Raw genomic sequence first — 19,939 nt, 5'->3', positions numbered from 1 at the left:
TTATTTTGTTTTGGCGACAAGGTGTCTATGTAGTGCAGGCTGGCTTAGAACACAATTATATGGCCCAGGCTGGTCTTGAACTCACAACAATCTTCCTGCCTTAGCCTCCCAAGTGCAGGGATAACTGGCATGTGCCACCATTCTCAGCCATATAATTTTAGATAGACATAAATGCCAGGAAAAAAAAAAGCAAAGCAGCATGAAATCAGAAGATTGACAGGACTTTTAGGGGCATTTGGGGGAATGGTGGTCAGAAACTTTTCTTAGAAATTGACATTTGATTAGATACCAAACTGAAGTAAAGAAGCAGGCTATACAGATATCTGGGTAAAAGCAGACCGTCCTGTGCCTTCACGGTTTCATAAACAGCAAGAAAACTTGTATGGCAAGCTGAGGAGATAAAGTAGAGGAAAAGGCAGGGCTCAGTTGTATTGCATAACCCTAATGGGCCACTATAATATAGTTTAGTGTAAGAACGACATGTCACACCATCTGAGGTACAAGGACACAGGTGAAAATTAGCAAGTGTCACATACCTGTAGCCCCAGTTACTCAGCATGCCACCAGCAAGGGTGTGAGGATCCCTGAGGCCAGGAACTGAAGCCAGCAGGGGCAACACAGAAAGACCCTATCTCAAAAAAACAGAGACACAAGTGGGAACAAGATTAGGGAGCAAACTACTTTCCATCCACAAAACTTAATCTGGTACTCTCTAAATGTCTTCACTCTTTAGGTTTAGAGGGACTAAGATGTGGTGAATGCTTCTGAAATTTCATTCATCTAAAGAAGAAATAAATGTAAAAACATTTATACACTCCATAACATACATTATTCTCAGTGACTTTATTAGTCAGAATAACTGAAAACTATTGTTTCAAATAATCACAGTGAAGCAGCCTTATAATCTTGCACGAAACAAGATGACCATCCTCCTCCTTTTTATTATAACTACATGAAAGTCATGTAGGAGTGAATAGTTCTTTTGTCCTTAAACAGGCCATTTGAAAAACAGAAGCAATACTGTCTTTTATTGTCAATTCATGGTTCACAAAGCCTCTGAGGTTGGCTTTCGTCCTTCAAAAGCCTTTAATGGACAGGTACATTTAAGCTGTATTTTACAGACTGTGAGAAATGGAATGCGCTGGGAGCCCTCCACATTTCCCCTTTATGAAAGGGGAGAGATATCAGCAATGCAAAGTGACCTCACCTATAAGGAATGCATCAGTGACAGGGAACAAAGGTGGCTTCCTTCTTAAGGAAACACAATCTGTGTCAGAAAACTGCTTCATTACTTTTGAATGATTTAAGGTTGCACAGTCTACCAGAAACAGTTCCATTCTTTAATCTCTATCTTATGAACAAAACTTTGCCATAATTCTTTGCTCAAACATTAAAAAAAAAACCCTTGCATAACCATGAATCAGAAGTATGTATTGTTCAGATCACCTTTGATCATACGTGTTTGTGCCAAATAACTGTATTTATCAGAGCGAGACTATAAAGAATAGATTATGGTGCCAGAAGAGCAAAGACTCTGGTATGTAGTCCAGAGACCCAAGAACCACGTGAGACGTGGCAGGTAAAAGCAATTAAATCTATGTTACAGGCCCTCCTTAGGAAAGACTGTGTTTCACATTTTAGAGCATGTTGAGTTTTACAGCTTATGAGATTTATCACAGCTTCCTTTTCAAAACAATGATATCAATGCAAAACAACTTCCTGGAGAACAGAGTGAATTCATTCCTGGCTAACCTAGATGCAACCCACAGAACACAGAGTTGCTAGAATATTACTTCATTTTTTTAAGATTACAAAACAATTTTGTTCCATATTTTTCCATCAAAGTAATATGTTAACAACTTTACTTCCTGGAATCAGATATAATTATTGCATAGAATTGGCTTTTAAAATGTTTTCATGATCATTAAAAAATGATTCAGCTATCAAACTATATAACTGCTACTATTTTCATCCTAAAGCTACAGTTGCAATCTAATTACTTCCAACTGGGCAGGCTATACAATCTCATATACAGTTAATAACAATTATTCCATACAGTTGTCAAATTGAAGTGAACTACGAAAATTGATTTCAAGTATCAAATTATAAGTCAACTTTTACTTCTATTTATCTTGAATCTACCTACTCTATTCTTTGACTTAACATCTCAAGATGTCTGGTAATATTGCTAAGAAATGGTGACCTTTCCGACCATGCACGAAGAATAAATGTGTGCAGATGGATTGATGCATTCATGAGAGAAATGTAAACTCATTTTTTATACATTCTAAATTTCAACATACATCACTGAAGATAAGGCACGTTAAATAAATCTTAAAACTGGCAACAATTTAATACAACAAATCTACTGTTAGACACATCCCATCAAATCAAATTAATCCTCATCAATATGACTATCCCTCACCCACGTTCAGCCTCTTAATCTACCACCCTCCCACAGTAATAAGGCAAGATGAGAGGATTATAACACAAGAGCAGCTAAACAGGACAGACTGGACATACTGATACAAACCTAAAGCCCGAGCACTCTGGGAAGCTGAGGCAAAAGGACTGCACATTTAGGTCCCACCTGGGCAATTTAGCAAGATGCTGTCTCAAAATAAAAGAGGATGGGGATATATATTTCAGAAGTACAGTGCCCTTGGGTTCAATCCCTAGTACCATTAAAAAGTAAAAGGTAATTACTAATGATGAGTACCCTCTGGCCAAATGCTGACCTGATACCACTAAACTGGACAAAGAAAAGGCCATGAGGGGTGGAGGGAGCTGCTGAGAAATGACACATAAAGCAAATCAGTCCAAAAAATAAAAAGTTTGGATCACAAAGAAATTTTAATAAACCAAGCAACACACATAAATTTACATAATATTCACACAGAACTCCTACTCCTTACATAATATTCACACAGAACTCCACAAAGTTCTTCGTTCATAGCATACCTACAGACTACAACCTGACACATTTCTAAAGTTACCAAGCCTTTCTAACAAGTTGCTCCTAGAGATCTGCTGTTCTCTTTAATCTATAATGAAAACGTTAGATAGACCTAGTGTTACTTATTTGTAGGTATCAGCGTACTCTCCTGGGAAAACTAATATTAACTCAAGGCATTCCTGCGCATACAGCTAAATAGTTAATATGTGAACAATCACAGTCTCAGCCTTGCAGGTATCTGTACCAGAAAGCCCACGGGCTCTTGTCATGTTTCATATCATAGCTGGCTGGTTCATGATGTGAGAATTGGAAAGGATCCCTCAAGACTAATTTATTCTTCTAGCTGCCCTTTTCTTCCCTTTTTCCATTTCATTCTCAAGAATTTTAATTTAATTTTGAGTGTGCATGTTGCCTCTCATGGGATTTAAAGTGAGGAGGTGCTATTGCTAACCACATCATTACCTGTGTTTCCTGCCAACCACGGAACAACTTACCACAGGAATTATTTAGTGCATAGATGATCTGCCTGAAAACAAGGGCCTTTATTAATAAATCTTACATTCTCATCCCAAAAGCAGATTTACAAGCAAAGAAATCACAGTGTTTGGTGATGATCAGATAGCTAATTTCTAATTGGTCTATTCCATTTTCTTCTATGTCAGAATAATGTGTTTGGGGGACAAGAGATACCAGATCACATATTTTTAACTTTCATAGGCCTTTTGATTCAACTCAGCAGAACTTTTTTCCTAATCAACTAGGAATACATGATTTCTAGACCACCATGGTGGGCATAACACCAGTGTTTCAAGAGCCAATCTCAAGAGAACTGCTGTTCAGGATCCAATTACAGTCATGTATCATAAGGGTTTATGCAGCCTTTGGGTAATACTTCCACTGCTCGCTTAAACAACAGAAAAATGAATGTGATTAAGCTCACCAAAAACTCATGTGTGGTCAGGCAGCCTCACTTATAAAGATACGAATGTGTCCAAATGGACCTTGGGGTTCTAGAAAGTGAGCAGTAGTCTACCAATATGATCAAGAAGTATTTACTAAATCAAAGGCCTAAACTTTTCACAATAAAGAACAGAAAGAGGTAGAGGTATTGCCCAGGAGTAGAGGGACTGCTTAACACATGAAAATCCCTAGGTTCAACCTCAGGACCCAAAAAACAAAACAGGTATACAGCGTAAAAGATGTTGCTCCTGTTCTCAGCATTTCAAAAGCTTATAGTCTGGTATAAAACACCAAACTAAAATAAAGAACTGCATGCCAAATAAGGGCAGAGGATACTCATAAATATAACCAACAAATTATACATGTGTTTAAGATCAAGCATCCACATAATTACTAACATTTATTAAAGAAACAGTATTTGGATTGACATTTTTCAATTCTTGTTAATAGCTGCAAATTGCTGATACTACCATAAGGATTACAGAAACAGCAGGAAGCAACTTAATTGGGAAAGTGGTAAAAACTAGCCACTCAAAGAGACAGATGAAAGTTAAACATAAGAGAAAATCTGAGGTCACGGCAATATGAATCAGCAACGTGAGTTATTGCTAAAGGCACATAAAACTCAACCTAAAAAACAACCAGCATGCTCAGGAGGGTCACGTACTAACCCTTCCAAAACCCAAAGCCATATTCAGAACTTTATTACCAGGCTGAGAGCTCTTTGGGACCTGAACCCAAGCAAGACGAAAAGCAATGGAGAGCCTGGAAAAGAGTAACTAAAATGATTAAAATGTTCCAAAATGAGTCCTGAGAGGACATGTAAAACAAACAGTTATTTAGTCAAGAAAAAAAAGGATGACTAGGGAGGAGGTCAGGCTTCACAACAGACTGCAAGGTCAGGAAGAAGAGTAAACAAGGGAGCACTTCTTCCCTTTAAGATGTGGGCAGAGATTAACCAGCAGGAGCAGGGATTCATATTTGCTACAAAAAAAAAGAGAACTTCCTGACTAGGATGCCTGCGAGGCACTGGAATAATCTATCAACAAGCTTTTGAAACATTCCTTTTTAAGAGGCTTTTTAATACAGTGGATGAGCATTTTCATAAAACGCTTACTCAACATCCTACAAAATCAGTATTTTAGCTATAAATAGAAGCTCATTAAAAAATACACAAACCTATTGAAAACTGAAGCATTAAAAAACTCTTCACTGCAGCTGCCATAAAAAAAATGGATTGCTCTAGATAAGAGACACAAAAACATTCAAAACGTGGACAAACTGACCAATAATATTTAAGTAACTTAAAGCTATGGAAGTGGGGAGAAGGGTGGGAAAGGGTGGAAAAGATCAACAAAAATCACCTACAAATGAAAAAAATACACACACACACATATTCACACTCTCATATATCATGTGCAGGGACATATAAACACCCATGTAAAGGCGTAACAATCCTTCCTGACCTTAATCTTAGAAAACTAGAACAGCGGGGCTGGGGATTTAGCTCAGCGGCATAAGCGCCTGCCTTGCAAGCAGGCAGTCGTGAGTTCGATCCCTGGTACCGACAAAAAGGAAAAAGACAAAAAAAAAAAAAAAAAAAGAAAACTAGAACAGCATGGCAGAGCACAGCTAGCTTCCCTTACGAGTCTTACACACTGATGGAGATGGGATCTTCTATGTCCTCCAAAGGCCCATGTGGTGAAAGGTTGGCCTCCACCTTGTGGCATTATTATTAGAGGAACCTTTAAAAGGTGGAGCCTCCTGGAAGAGGTGGCCATTGAGGGAATATTCTAGAAGGGATGTTGGAGCCTGGAACCCTCCTCCCTCCTTCTGCTTCTCAGCTTCTGTGAGGTAACAGACCTCCTCTACCTGTGACACAACAAGGGCCAAGTGACCATGGAAACCTGTAGGATAAGAGGAAGTGATACTAGAGATAACGCTGTTTGTAATCTGTAACAGGTGAGGCCCACAGAAGCTAATGCAACCAGAGTTCCACTCCAGTGATACAACCAGTAAACTATTTGCTCAGCATCATCTCTACTCACCAAGTTACAAATTACTTGGGTACCTGACAGTACATTGATTTTAAAACAGTATGCCCTACATTAACATTGTAAATGTTGATTACTTAAATTAGCAGGACCATCCCCCACAACACACACACACACAATTTTTTCAATATAACTGTAATATGGTATAAAAAGTTCTAATTTCTAGAAAGAGAAAACAGATGCTTACTGAGCAACACTGCAGTCCTAAGCACTGAGGATTCTTCATCTCGTGGGCTTGCAAAAGTAGATCCATCATCATTTTGCAGATAAAAAATTAAATTAAGGAAGTAACTTGCCCAAGAATCACAAGGAATAGAGAACTTCTGCCTGTTATAAATCCTGTCTTCTATTTCACATTTTCTGTATTACAGAAACCATAGGTCCAGAAAAAGAAGCATTCAGAGGAGAAGTTAATTCCTCTTCATTTCCTCCAAAATTGTATGAAAAGATTCTGTGTTCCCTGGCATCGCCCTGCTCTTGAGGAAACCTTTGCCTGCTTACTCACACTGTCCTTAGCTAGGGACCACATGATCCTCTTTGACCTTATTTGGCCTACTCCTGCTGACTGCTAACTATCAGCAACATCTCTTTCTCTCAAAAGTGTCCCAGTGCAGAGGATAAATTTACAGTAATCTCCACAAAACCTTTCACTAGAACTGCCCCATCCACGCTTGTCTAACCCCAAAGAAACTCAGTGAGTTACCTTCTGCTGCGGTTTGAAGTGTCTCCAAAATGTGTGGGTTAGACACTGAATCCCCATGTCAACAGCTTGTTATGATAGATCTCATTTATGGAATTTCATACAATTTTACATGAGGACAGTATTCAAGCAGAAAAGAGTTCGATCACGATCGACATATTACCCAGAGTTTGGTCCTAAGACAAGCTCCTTTAACTATTCCAACTTCTGGTTCCATCTGCCTCTAAACACAGATTATCTAAAGGTTCATCAGAAAGTCCCTAGAAGCATGGCAGCTTCTTAAAGGGGACAGCAGAGACACACTCGCTGTCCTTGGGTGACCACCGTAAGAAGCACACATTATATTATACCAAGATGGTAACAAAATACTAATCTCAGTTTGTCTAAATGCTCAGTATCCATGTTGACCTCTGGTACCTAGGGTTATTAAGCTTAAAATTTCAGGGCTGCAAAGCAACTCAGGAGAGCCTCACTTTATAAAAATAGGTAACTGGTCTAAAGAGAAAATACTCGCCTAACTTCACAAAGCCGCGACTAGAAAACGTCTTCACATTCTTTCAATCGTAGAGTACCTCAACTTAAAACATTTTCACGCCTCCTGCAATGAGACCAGTAGTTTTCTGATGCCAGATCTGCACTTTCTTGAAACATTTCAAGCTGTCACATGACAGTGCCATTCAACCAAAGTCTCAGGTCTGACAACATCCTAATGTTTGAAAGTTGAACATTAAATATGTTATAAGGAGGTTTAATTTTTAGAGAGCTAAAAATACTCTCATATTTTTATTGTTTGGTTTTTAAAGATCTTTATTATTTTAAAAATTCTTTACAACCATTAAATAAATAGATTAAACATTAGGGCTTACACATATTCCCAGGAACACTATACAAATAAAAGAGCTGTTGGTACTCTACGTACTGATGGTCTTACTCTACTGCTACTGTATGACTCTGGAGACTGCTCACCTAAATTAAAGCTAGATATGCAACTTTAACAGGGCAAACTTTAATTTCACGTCTGTATAATTCTTCATTGCTTAGGAACAGTCATTACATTTTAAAATATTGAAAGTTTACTCTATTTCATTCACTCCTGAACTATAAATAATGCAAATGCAGTGTTTCAAAAGAAAATTTTTCTTGCAAAAAAATAATAAGGAATTTATTTCCTTAGGCTAACAGAAGACTGTTCAAACTTGACAGCCACTGCTCTTCTGCACTGCATTTAATATAACTTGAAAATTCATTTGTACATCTTCCTACTGCTCACTTCTCCCATGCTGCGCAACGCCAATAACCTACTACTTAACGGCTACTGTCAGCATCTGAAACGGCACCTCCTTTCCCTTCCCAGCCACCCCTCAAGAGCCCACTCACACATCTATCTTTAAAATGGCTGTGTTTACAGCTACCCATATGTCACCATTCACACAGCAACTGCTACTGTCCTCTTGACTAGCACTGGCAGGCATATATGCTGGGAAGGACCGAGGACCACAGACATGGGGGCTGGGGCTCAGAGCTTTTCTTTTTAAAGTTGCCACTGAAAGAAGTGTAAAAGGAGGTACAGGAGATACACATACTCTTTATGTGAAAAGCTTGGAGAGAGGGTTCTGAGTCCCAAAGAGGCGCCTAAATGCCATACAGTATTGAACTGTAAGAACACCTGACTATACTAGGCTGCTACGTAAGTAAGAGCTGCCTGGGGAGCTCCTCACTCTACTACGTGCATTAGGCTGCTATACTATTATATTATAGATCCTTATGAAGAAGCCTGCTGCAGAATTACAAAGTCACTTGCCTTCTGACTTTGAAATTTAAAAAAACATTTTCACACGCTGTCCTGCGTTTGCTTAAACCACATCAAGCAGTAGCCTGGAGAGGGGATGGACTAATTAAAGGAGTGACTGTCTGACGAGAGTGGGGGAAAGCAAGCATTCTTCTGGTAGAAGTTAGAGCTGAGGTGCGGAGCTGTGCAAAGAGCTCTGGGTACTGCCTCTACTCCAAGGCCTCTTGAGTGCCTCTGAGTTGATTCTCTCCCTCCACTGAAGCCATTAACTAACTATGGGGCAAAAGTGCAATCCGGGAAAGCAACCTGGAAAAGCAGAGGAACACAGGAGTTCTGTTCCTTCCCTTTTCTGTCACAACTTCCCTGCTCCCCTTTTAGCCACTAGGACAGTGCAGGCCACAGGCACAGGTTAAGGCGGTTCATTCTGAGAGACAGGGAAGGGAACAAACTATCAAGGTGCCACACCTGGGGATGCAGAAGCCAAGGTGGGGCTGCAGAGGGCTGCCATCAGGGGTGAGGCACTGTTTAAAAGAAGGCTGAGTAGGGATGTGCCATGATGACTCACTCAGTTAAGGTCAGGCTGCACACAGGACGGCAGTAAAGAGTACAAAGGAATGAAAACCCTTATGTCTGTGACTTCAAGACTGTCACAGTATCAAAATACAAACATGACTCATGTGTTTGTGGTACCACTGGCACAAACCAAACACTCACACTATTTTGTACAATGCATAAAGCTTGATAATGATAATGATTTATGACTGGCTTATATATTTACTTTTATCATTACTGTAGTATTTTCCTACTCATTTTTTTTAAGTTTAGTACAGAACAGTGTAGCCATGCTACAGTGGGAGCAGTCTCAGCCGTCCCACGTTTACCATTTTTGTTTATTTCACTTACTTATTTTGTACCAGAGATGGAACCCAGGGTCTTCAGCTACACTCGCTTTAAAAAAAAAGGGGGGGGGGGGCTGGGGATTTAGCTCAGTGGTGTAAGTGCCTGCCTGGCAAGCACAAGTTTGTGAGTTTGATTTCCGGTACAAACAAACAAACAAAAAAAAAAATGCTTTTTAAAAACTTTTTAGTTTAAGACAAGGTCTCAGTAAGTCAGTATGCTGCCCCAGCTGGATCAAAGTTGTGAACCCCTGCCTTGACCTCCCAGAGGGATAGAATTCTGTAATGCAACATCTCATTTAGCTGACTTCAAGAAACAAGACAATCCATTAACAGGCTAAATAAGTGTTAATCCTACATTTACAGATTGTGAAGAGCAGAAGTTCACTTTTTCACTCGTCTACTCAGTAAGACTTCTCTGAGTGCTAAAACCTATGTGGACACTACAGATTCTATTAAATCAAAGATGAACCTCACTGGGCCACCCCACCCCCAGCCCCAAGCAACAGAGGTCAGGCGCCTCAGGGCTCCAGTCTGCCTTATGCTGGAGATAAGAGGCCCAGCTGATGGCCCTTCTTAGTGTCAGAAGCAGGTGGACTTCTGACCTCTAAATTGCTCCCAGTCACCAAGCCAAGGCAGTTCTATTTTTCAGGGCGGTTATCACTGTAAAGTTCTAAGTGGCTTCTTTTGGTCTACAAACAAACAAAAAACACCCCAGGTAGTAAGGGCAGTGAGAAGAATAACTGAGAAAACTAGCCCCTGCAGAAAGCAGCCTGAGGACTCAGGGGCAATCTTTGCTGCTGAAAGACAGCGTGCTCACAGGAAGGAAGCAATTAGGATAGTCCAGGGGAGAATCCCAGCTCCATCTTGTACTAGCTAGAAGAGCCTGGACCTGGTCTTTAGTCTTCTGGCCATCCTTCCTATAGCCATAAATGAGAAGAATGCACAGTGCCTTCACATGAATCAATGTGAGTAGACATGGAAAGCCATTCAAATTATATCATTCAGCAGAAAACCTCAAACTGCAGAACAGCATGATGATATGACTCCATTTCTAGTAAATGTTTTTGCTGGGCATGGTGGTGATGCCTGCAATCCCAGTACTCAGGAGGCTGAGGCAGAGGACTGCCATCAGTTCAAGGCCAGCCTGAGCTACATAAAGTGAGTTCAAGGCCAGTCTGCACAACATAGCAAGACCTTGTCTCAAAACAACAAAACAAAAAATTTTTTCAAGAAGTACAAAACACATTTTCCCAGTAGTCATCCCTAGGATTAGAAATAGAGACTAGAGGCTGGGATTTAGCTCAGTGGCACAAGCACCTACCGGGCAAGCTCCAAGTCGTGAGTTGGATCCCCGGTACCCAAAAATAAAGAAATAGAGATAGAAGACTTGATTCTCTCCTTTATATCTATATATATTTTATGTTTTTAAATTTCTTACCATGGCTTGTATTACTTTTTAAATATAATGTAGAAAGAAAAATTTATAGTCATTTTGGAAATAATGAAGCATGATCCATCGAGGGTGGCACATATAACCTCTGCATTTTTTAAATGTGTATTATACATGAACAGGAAGGATTTTTTTAATGAGGCACATATGCTCTGACATAAAAAGATTTCATTTTACATCTCCAGCCCTTTTTATTTATTTTTTTATTCTAAGACAGAATCCCATACTGATATAGAAGAATAAAACTCCCAACCTACTAGATGTCCGGTAGGAGCTTGTATTCTCTAAAATCAAAGAATGAATTCTAGGAACAATGAAGGTTAACATCAGAATATATTTATTGAGAGAAAGAAAGCTTCCGTCTGGGAGAGAGAAACACAAGGCGTCCCAAGTGGATTGTCAAAGATTCTTTTTTCTAGGGACTTTTGTAGAGTAAAACCACAAAGTGAGATGGGTCCAAGGTAGGGCATAAAGCAGGACAGAACTGTGGTCAACTATAAGATTAATAGCTCAGATTAAGTTGATTAAGTGGGGAACGAATGGAGAAGCAAGCCAGTCACATAGCAAGTGGGCATGCTTAAAAAGTAGTGACTCGTCCTGTAGGGCACTGGGATGGTGACTCCTAGCTTTCTCAGGGTTTCTATAACTATATTTAGACTATCAATCCTTAGAATGTGGGTGTATCTGCTTGACCTTTTGTCTTGAGATCCCGCCGACAGCAGGAAGTGTTTGTCTCCAAAGTCATAAGCTATTTGGTCCTCTGTGTCAGGTCTCCAGGGCCTGGTCCCATCTGCCTTCTAACTTGGCTGCCTATAACAATACTAAGTTGCCCAGGCTAACCTCAAACTTGTGATTCTCCTGCTTCAGCCTCCCCAGTAGCTGGGATTATAAGCATGTGCCATCAGCTAACATTTCTCTTTTTAAATGACCAGTATACTACCTCTTTCCCCATCCCTGCCTTCTACCTCATTCAAGATCCCAGAGCCTAGGGCTGGTAAGATGTAGCACAGTGGTACAGCCTAGCATCTGAGGACAGGATTTCATTCCCAGCACCAGAAAAAAAAAAAAACAGAAAAGGAGGGGACAGATCCCAGAGCCTCACATTGGGCCTGATTTAGTAACAATTTAAAGGTTAGGGATGCAGCAAACATGAGATCTGGGACAAGGGTCAAGGATAAAATGATGAATAAAATACAAGATCAAGAATATCTACGACAGTTGTCCCCCCCCCCCAAAAAAAGTCCAAACCTTTTCTGTTACAATTCAGTCACTTTGAAACACTGAAACACTCTCTCATCCAAACCACAATAATGTCATACTTAGGCCCAGAATGAGAGACCCTCGACCCCTTCTATGAGGACATCAGTGCCTCGGACAGTTACTGCCCTGAGCCTTCCACACACCCAAGCTATCCGCCCACTCCCACGGCCTTATTCTCTATCTGATCACCCCTCTTGAGTTCACGATATGCCGCCACTGCTTGTGCATGCTATCTCCCCAGTCGGTCAGCTTTTTAACAGAAACAGGCACTAATGCCACCTTTGTCCTAGCATAGTGAAGGCACAGCACAGAGCTGAGTCTGAAAAAGAGATCTCCAAGGATACCTGTCCGCTGAGTGGATGTCAAAGACGTCCAGAGGTACAATTCACAGCTGGCAGCAGCTTTCCGAGGTCTACCTGGAGCAACTCAGTTGTCCTGTTTACTCCCTGACACTCCTTCAATTCCTTCTCTGTTACCTTTCCTTTGAGTAATGCCAGACACCAATAAGTCCTGCCAAGCACCTCTGCAGACTCCAGTTACAGAAGAGTCGATGTGTTAAGGATAAGAAAGTAATAAGAGTTCGCCCCTCCTGTGTATTTGGGATATTGTCACATAAACCTCACTGTTCTTGCAACATCCTTGTCTATTTTATGAAATTACAGCCGACAGTTCAAGCAGTTGAGGGGGTGGGGTTGAGCCCGAACAATTCGAAAGCATTCCATTCCACCTGAGAAGTAGGGCCACAGTGCACTGGACCACTCCAGGTCTGGGGGGACTGGCAGTGAACTGAAAGGTCCCTGCAGGGCTGGCCTTTAGAAGTCACATGCCATAACCACAGACTGGAATCCATTTCTTAGTTCTAAAAGCCAGAAGAGTCCAAGCGAAGGAGTTGGCAGGTTTTGTTTCTCGAACACATCTTTCATTGCTTTGTACATAACCATCTTCTCCACACGGTCTTTCCTTTGTATCTCTTCTTGTAAGGACAACCAGTCATTGGATTAGGCCCTTGTTTTATCTAACCCACTCTATAAAGGCCCTAACTCCAAAGAGAGCCATATTCTGAGTTACTAGGGGTTAATGCTTCCCAAAGAGCATTTTGAAAGACACAAATCCGCCCATAAAAGCAATAGGAGGAGGGAGAGTAAGTAGGAAGCTATGAGGAAATGGAGACACACTGGCAGCTGCAAGGAAAAGAGAATGTCACCTGTGTTCCCCTTTCCTACCTTTCCCTGTTCTAAAGACCAAGCTAACGGTCTCCATCCCAGTGAGCCCCATCTCTCCAATCCCAAGAGTGGAGTCCTCACTGTCAGACCCCAAACCTCACATGACTTTTGTTGGTATTCTTAACAACCTGTGTATTATCCTTCCTTTAGCCTCATCTTGTGTCACCAGCCTGTGGTTACTGACACTCACCCTCCTCTCTGGTTGTAGGGTAGGGTCACTGGAATGCATTTCCTTCTGCCTCTTCCTGGCCCCACCCCTATTCATCCAGTAACTATCATTTCACTCTTAGGATATCAGTTCCAGCGCCTCAAGGAAGACTTTTAAGGACTTCCAACATGTGCACATTAAACAGTTCCTTCTCGTATGCTCTCCCCTACTCTGTCACAGAACTGGTCGTATTTAATGACACACCTGCCCTGCTATTCTGTTAGTAATGTTTCTCCCATGATACTGACCATATGCTCAAATAGTTCCTGAGCAGAATTTTTATCCAATCTGCCCAACATCATCTATCCAACAGCTAGAGAGGAGTCATGCATAAAGTAAGTGCCTAATAAATACTTGTTAAAGGAAAGATTGAGCTGACAATTAGTAGTCTGATGATACATCTTTACTGAATATATTCATTTTGAGGTGGAGGCAATAATGATATCTAGATGGACAGATACATGTACAGACATTAGTACATTTTAAGACAATGAAACTACACATAGCAAAACTGAACTAGTCTATGAGATCACGATTCTATAGGAACTAAACATGTTTTCCAACTTATTAACATATATTCATGTATTACATAAAATATATCTTTTAGATATATATAATCCTCTGCAGATACGTTTTCTAATCCATTGAAGATTAGCTACCGTTTCTCTTGGCCTGTGGCTCTTTCTACTGTTAGAAATCAATAGGAATTCTTCATTTGAGAACTGGCAGATACCATGCAGACTCCAACCCAACACTTACTCTTTCCATTCTCCTTCATATTAGGCAGGAAACGCTAAAACTCTGGGAACAAGATGTGTGTCACACATTGGAAATGTTCAGATCTGCTGATAACATCCAATCTCCCTCAGCTATCTGCATGAGGAAGCCACATGGTCAACAACCTAACGTAAGACAGAACATAACCAGTAAACTCAAGCAACATTCCACATGTTATCACTTTCAGCTCTGCACAACATGTGGAAACAGGCTCGCCATGCCACTCGCTTGTGTCAGAACATCTAAGGGAGAAGGATGTATGTTTGGGATTCATTACAGTCACCTCAGGGAAGTGTCCAGAGGAGCACATCATGACCGCCATGTGGCCACATGTAACATTCTTACTTTTAAAAGGAGAATGTTCTAGAGACGTTTTTATCTTTCAGGCACTTGCACTATATGTATAGCCTCAGTTATTGTGAGCACTTGAAAGCAAAGTGTACTGGTCAATGCTAATGAGAAACTAGGGGGAAAAAGCTGTTCTTTTCCAGGTAATTGCATCATTTGCTTCGCCTTAGACTACTGAGTTGCTTTACTGCTTTGATGTTTTCATCCCCACCTCCACTCTCTGCTAAGGAACAGCCATATCTCCTGTTTGATCCACCTCAACTATTTCAGCCAAGCTATTAAGGCTCAAGTTCGTTGAGCCTCTTGGCAAGTAATTTTTCTCATGCCAAAGAAGAAATAGGAAGCAAATTAGGAAAATCAGGTACACCAGAAAAATAATACTAACAAGATCAAAATGTAAATAACTTTCAAAAGGCCAGTGAAGTTCAATTTTAGGAGCTTAGCTGTTCAGATAAAAAATGCAGCATCAAACAGTCCCTTTCTAAGTCAGAAAGAAAATAAGCCAGGCATGGTGGCACATGCCTGTAACCCCAGCACTCTGGAGTGTAAGGCTGGAAGATCACCAAATTCAAGCACAGCTTGGGCGAGTTAGCACCACAGATCTTGTCTCAAAATAAAAATGAAAAAGGGCTAGAGATACAGCACAGTGAGAAGGTTCTGGGTTTAATCCCCAGAAAAGAAAGGGAAGTAGGAAGGAAGGAAGGGGATGGACATTAAAACGCAAGTTGAATGCTTGAGCCTCTCCTTATCAGTGATCAAACATTCAACACATTCCTCACAGCAGGTAAGGCACTGCATCAACAACTAAGACACTTTTTTGCATAGCCAGAAGCTATGCTTTCCCTAGTCAAAGTAACAGGGAAAAAAAACCTCCCCAGAGATACAAATCTACCCCTTTATTAAGGTGTAGACCTGGGTCCAGTGACCTAGAATTTATCAACTTGATTACTGGTTCCAGGGGTTAAAATATTAATGAATCCACATATACTAATCAAGGAACCAGCAAATGCTGTAAAAGAAATCTAAGGAAAGCCATAAGCAGATCAATTTCACAAGTGAGCTTCAAATAATGAAAGAAAATGTCTCTAATCCAAAATTCTATCCTTAAAAAAATTTAATAAGGATCCATAGAAACTGGAGAGCCTAGTGATTAAACTGTTTTCTACTAATACAGTTTTCTAGCTACTAGAATGTCTTATATACTTTACATCTCATGATGTAAATACTTTATATCAAAAGCCAGGTGTGGTGGCACACTCCTGTAATTCCAACACTTGGGAGACTAAGGCAAGAGAATCCTTTGCAAGTTTGAGATCAGCCTGGGCTACAAAGTGAGCCCAAGACCAGCCTGAACTACATAGGAGGGCCTGTCTCAAAAAGAAAAAATAAAAATTTTATCACTTGCAAAAGATGGGCTTAACAAGGATTTAAGAGAACTAACACTCTATTACTGCTGTCTAAAATCCACATCTGTGTATTCATACCAATTGGCAATTCCAGTAGGTAGTTCTTTATTAGGTTCTATACTAAGTTCTGTATCAATTGCGTTTGGACTTATGAATATTTGAAAAACATTCTCAAAGCTTCATCATTTGGCTAATTATCAAAATTGCTTCTTCCAACAAAAAGGAAATATTTTCATTATCTGATACCCATGACTTTTTTACAAAAAAAAAAAAATTTCATCTTATCAGGAAGCCAGCATCTGCAAATTAATTTATATTTATTTGGAACATTCTCCCTTTAGAAATACAAGTTGTAGTCACTGTGCAAATATTTAAGCTCATCTAAAATTATTTTAGCCCAAATCCTAAGAAAAATCATTTTGATGGAAATATTTCATTTCATTCCCTATGCAGCTCAACATAAAGCCAGACATTTTAGCGTAGTCCTAAGTGACATTCTGTTGCTACAGCAACGAAACTCTGCTACCTGTGGCCATGATTTGTTAAGAATTCCTCCAACCAGTAAATTCTGTGCTGTGCATTCATAAAACCAATAGAATGACTCTAAGCAAAGCGAAGATTAAGGCTTGATTTCCTGTGTATGATTTACCCACACACATATTTTTAACATATATTCACATATGTACCCATACATACATAATTATGACTGCAAACTCCATCAAAAGGGTAAAACCATATTAAATTTTCATTTTAAAATAGGTCAAACTGCTATTTTACATTTCATTGAATGCTTTCTGTTCCTTAAAATGTCTTTAAAGTAATAGACTGAGAAAATTTAAAAATCAAGACATTAAAAATAAGTTTATCATTTATAGCCATCTCATTCCAAAATAGAAAACAAAAACTGTGAAGTATAATCTGTTTCAGTAGGCATGGCTTCTTAAGCAGTGAGCTGATTTAGAAAATATGAAATTAAAGAATAGAGATAAAAAATGTGATCATCACCATGTTCATCCACCCAGCTGCCTCTGCAGGCTACTCACCCTCACTGGGGGGCTCCAGGCTTGCACCCGAGGTTGCTGTCCACCCTGGGAGCTCTGCAGATCTTTTGCACTACAGTTAGCTACAGCGCTGCCCTGGGCCCTTAATGCGTTTGTGCAGTTGGTCCCACTGCCCCCACCAGGGCCAGGTTTCCAAGGCCTCTGCTTGATGCCATCCAGAAGTCTGACCAGCAGGATGTTACTGGGAAGCTCTTCAACCCCTGAGCCGACGAGAGTCCTGCACTCCGGGCATCTGAGTTCATTCCGTGAACCTACAATCCCCAGCAAACATCGTTTGCAGAACGTATGCTGGCAAGGCAAGACTTTTGCAGAGGCATCGAGGCGTTCTAGACACACAGGACACTCCAAAAGATCCAACAAGGCAGATTCATCCATCTTGATCTACTTTACTGAGAAAAGAGCTTCAGAAATGGTCATAGTTATGTGCAGTCCTTAAAATGATTCATGTAACATCCATCTCAGACTGTCCTGGAGACAAGGGGAGAGAGAAGGAAGAAGAGAAAATCAGTGTTAGTTATCTGAGGGGAAAGTTCACAGAGAAGTGAGGAACCAAAAAGTACACGTAAGTGCTTCCTCTGCATACTGTAGCTTTGCTGTGGAATGTGGTTTCTAAACTCCAAAGTCAACAATTAAAAAACAAAACAGCCTTTTAAAATAGCTCATAAGTAATCCCCGAAGATATCCAGAAGCTCAGGGCAGATAAATAGCTATCAAATACTATAAAAGATTCCTGCAATACATTAAAAAAATATTTTTTTCAAAATGCTATTAGTTGCCTTTTAAAAATATTCTCAACTCATAAAAGAAGCTGAACAGAAGCAACTGAAAGTTTCCTCCACCTGAAATTACTCTTAAATCCAACCACGTTCTCAATTTTTAAACTACTTTAGCGTTTAGAAAACCATGCTTTGGGTGATCCTTGTGGTAAATGATCCAATATTAAACACATATGTTTCTCCTCTGTCTTCAAAATACAACTGTTTAATCTTGCCCAACCAAAAAGATTGACAATTCTGAAGGCTACAACTAAGGTTTGCTCGAAAAGGGCTAAAACAGAACAGCACTGTTCACAGCAGCGGCTGACAAACTCTGAAATGGATTTCTGAACGGCCTGCCCGGATCTCATTCAGAAAATCCTGCGAAATGATCACCAAAAGAATTCGACAATGGAATGCTGGACTGAAAATTGTAAGCATAACATGAAAACAAGGCCATTCAAGAAAAACCATTTAAACTAGTTACTGCAACGCTCCCCACCTACCCACCTATCATTACCACCACCAAAATAAATGGAAATGTAAATGCCCAGCTAAAAACGACAAGACTGAGGTGGCAGCATTAACAGCTGTTCTTGACCAAGTCGGGGCGGGGGAACTCCAGGGCAGCGCCCAGCTCGCACGCAGCTAAGCTCAGGTACTCCCAGCCCCGCAGGGGGCGCGGCGGCCGCTCGCCGCAGACACACCCCGAAGCCAGGTGTTGCTGCCGCGGGCGCAGCACGGTCCTGAGCTGGGACAGCGACTGGATGGGTCCCGGAATGGGGAGCTCATCCAACAGCCTCAGCGTCGCCCGCCTTTAGGTCAGGCCGAGGACAAAAATTCCCCTACACCACTACTGGAAGTTTTTAAGGACTTAAAAAATAAACACGCAGGCTTAAGTTGCGAAACTCAGCCCCACAAAGTGCACGGGAAACCGAGCTATCACCCCGCTGAGACTAGAGGAGCGTCCCCAGAGACTGAGCCACCCCGGTGCACTGCGCGGGGCTGCGCCCCAGGGGACGCCGGCGCGGGGTCCAAGCAAAGCCCTCGAGAGGCCGCGGGCGCAGTCCCCGCAGGTCCGGGAGGCCGGCCCACGGGGACCCGAGGGTGACGGACAGACACTGACCGACGCGGGGGCTGGGGGCAAAGGCGACCACCGCCTCCGCCGCGACGAGGGTCCCCGACCCCGCGTCCCCGCCGCGCGCCCTACCTCGCGTCCCGGCTCCTCCTCTTTGTTCGCGGCCGCTGCAGATGCGGCCCCGCCGCGCCCGCCGCTCGCTGTGCCTCTGACGCCGCGGTGGCACCGGGAGACTCCGCTCCGCCGCCCCCTCGCGCGCGCACACACAGCACGCCGCCGCCGCCGCCGCCTCCCACTTTCCCAGCCGCGGAGGGCGGAGGAAGAGGAGGAGAAGGAGGCCGGGCCGCAGCCGGCGCCCCGGGCGCGAGGGGGCGGCCCGCGCCGCAGCGCCTCCCCCAGGAGCGGGCGCCACCTCGGGGCGGCGCTGTCCCGCGGCGCGGGGCCACCTTCGCGGACCCCGGTGCCGGGAGGGCGGCGGCCACGGCGGCCGAGGGCCCGCGGCGAGCGAGAGACCCTGCGAGTCTGGGGCGCGGTCCCGGGGGCGCGGGCGGCGAGGCGGAGGTTTGGGGACCGGCTTCTTCTCCCTGAGGAGAACACGCCTGGAAAATGGAGCTGCCGGGGACGGCGGTGGGAGTGGCGGCCGAGTGGGAGAAGGAGCCCGGGGCGTGGGCCCGCGCGTCCTCCTCCCGCGGGGGCAGCGCGGCGGTGCCCGGCGGCCCGAGACAACCCCTGCGGGCGGGTGGGCCGGGGCGGGGCGGCGGGAGCGGCCCTGGCGGGAATCGACCTCCCGCCCGGCTCGCTGCGCCCGCCCCCTGGGCCCTGCTCGGTGCAGTCCGAGCCAAGTGCTGTCTCTAGCCGACAGACTCGCTGCATCGCTGGGCGCCAGCTGCTCGCCAGCCGGACCTCGGGGACCACAGCAGACCCGAGCAAGTTGGAGAATGCTGACCCAAAATCTCAAAACGAGAGAGGAGAAGGACTAGGAAACCCAGCCATGGCTTGGCGTTCCGTACCTGCC

The 19,939-nt window shown here is 42.7% G+C and overlaps 1 protein-coding gene across 2 annotated transcripts in view; it reads right to left on the bottom strand.

The window, feature by feature from the left end:
- The window catches only part of Sh3rf1 (SH3 domain containing ring finger 1), a 144,013-nt gene extending 124,817 nt beyond the window's left edge, over positions 1-19,196 (bottom strand). For both annotated transcript variants that reach the window (XM_003469135.5, XM_063234777.1), the window contains exons 1-2: positions 19,057-19,196; positions 17,074-17,559 (exon numbers count right to left, since the gene is read on the bottom strand). In XM_003469135.5, coding sequence (XP_003469183.1) covers positions 17,074-17,466 — 393 coding nt within the window. In that variant the 5' untranslated portion in view covers positions 17,467-17,559; positions 19,057-19,196. The remainder of the gene's footprint in view (positions 1-17,073; positions 17,560-19,056) is intronic.
- Between the last annotated feature and the right edge of the window lie 743 nt (positions 19,197-19,939).

The sequence above is a fragment of the Cavia porcellus genome, unplaced genomic scaffold, assembly GCF_034190915.1.
Source record: "Cavia porcellus strain 051 isolate PalLab524CR breed Dunkin Hartley unplaced genomic scaffold, mCavPor4.1 scaffold_24, whole genome shotgun sequence".
Classification (NCBI taxonomy): Eukaryota; Metazoa; Chordata; class Mammalia; order Rodentia; family Caviidae; genus Cavia; species Cavia porcellus.
This window is presented reverse-complemented; position numbering and strand designations above follow the sequence as displayed.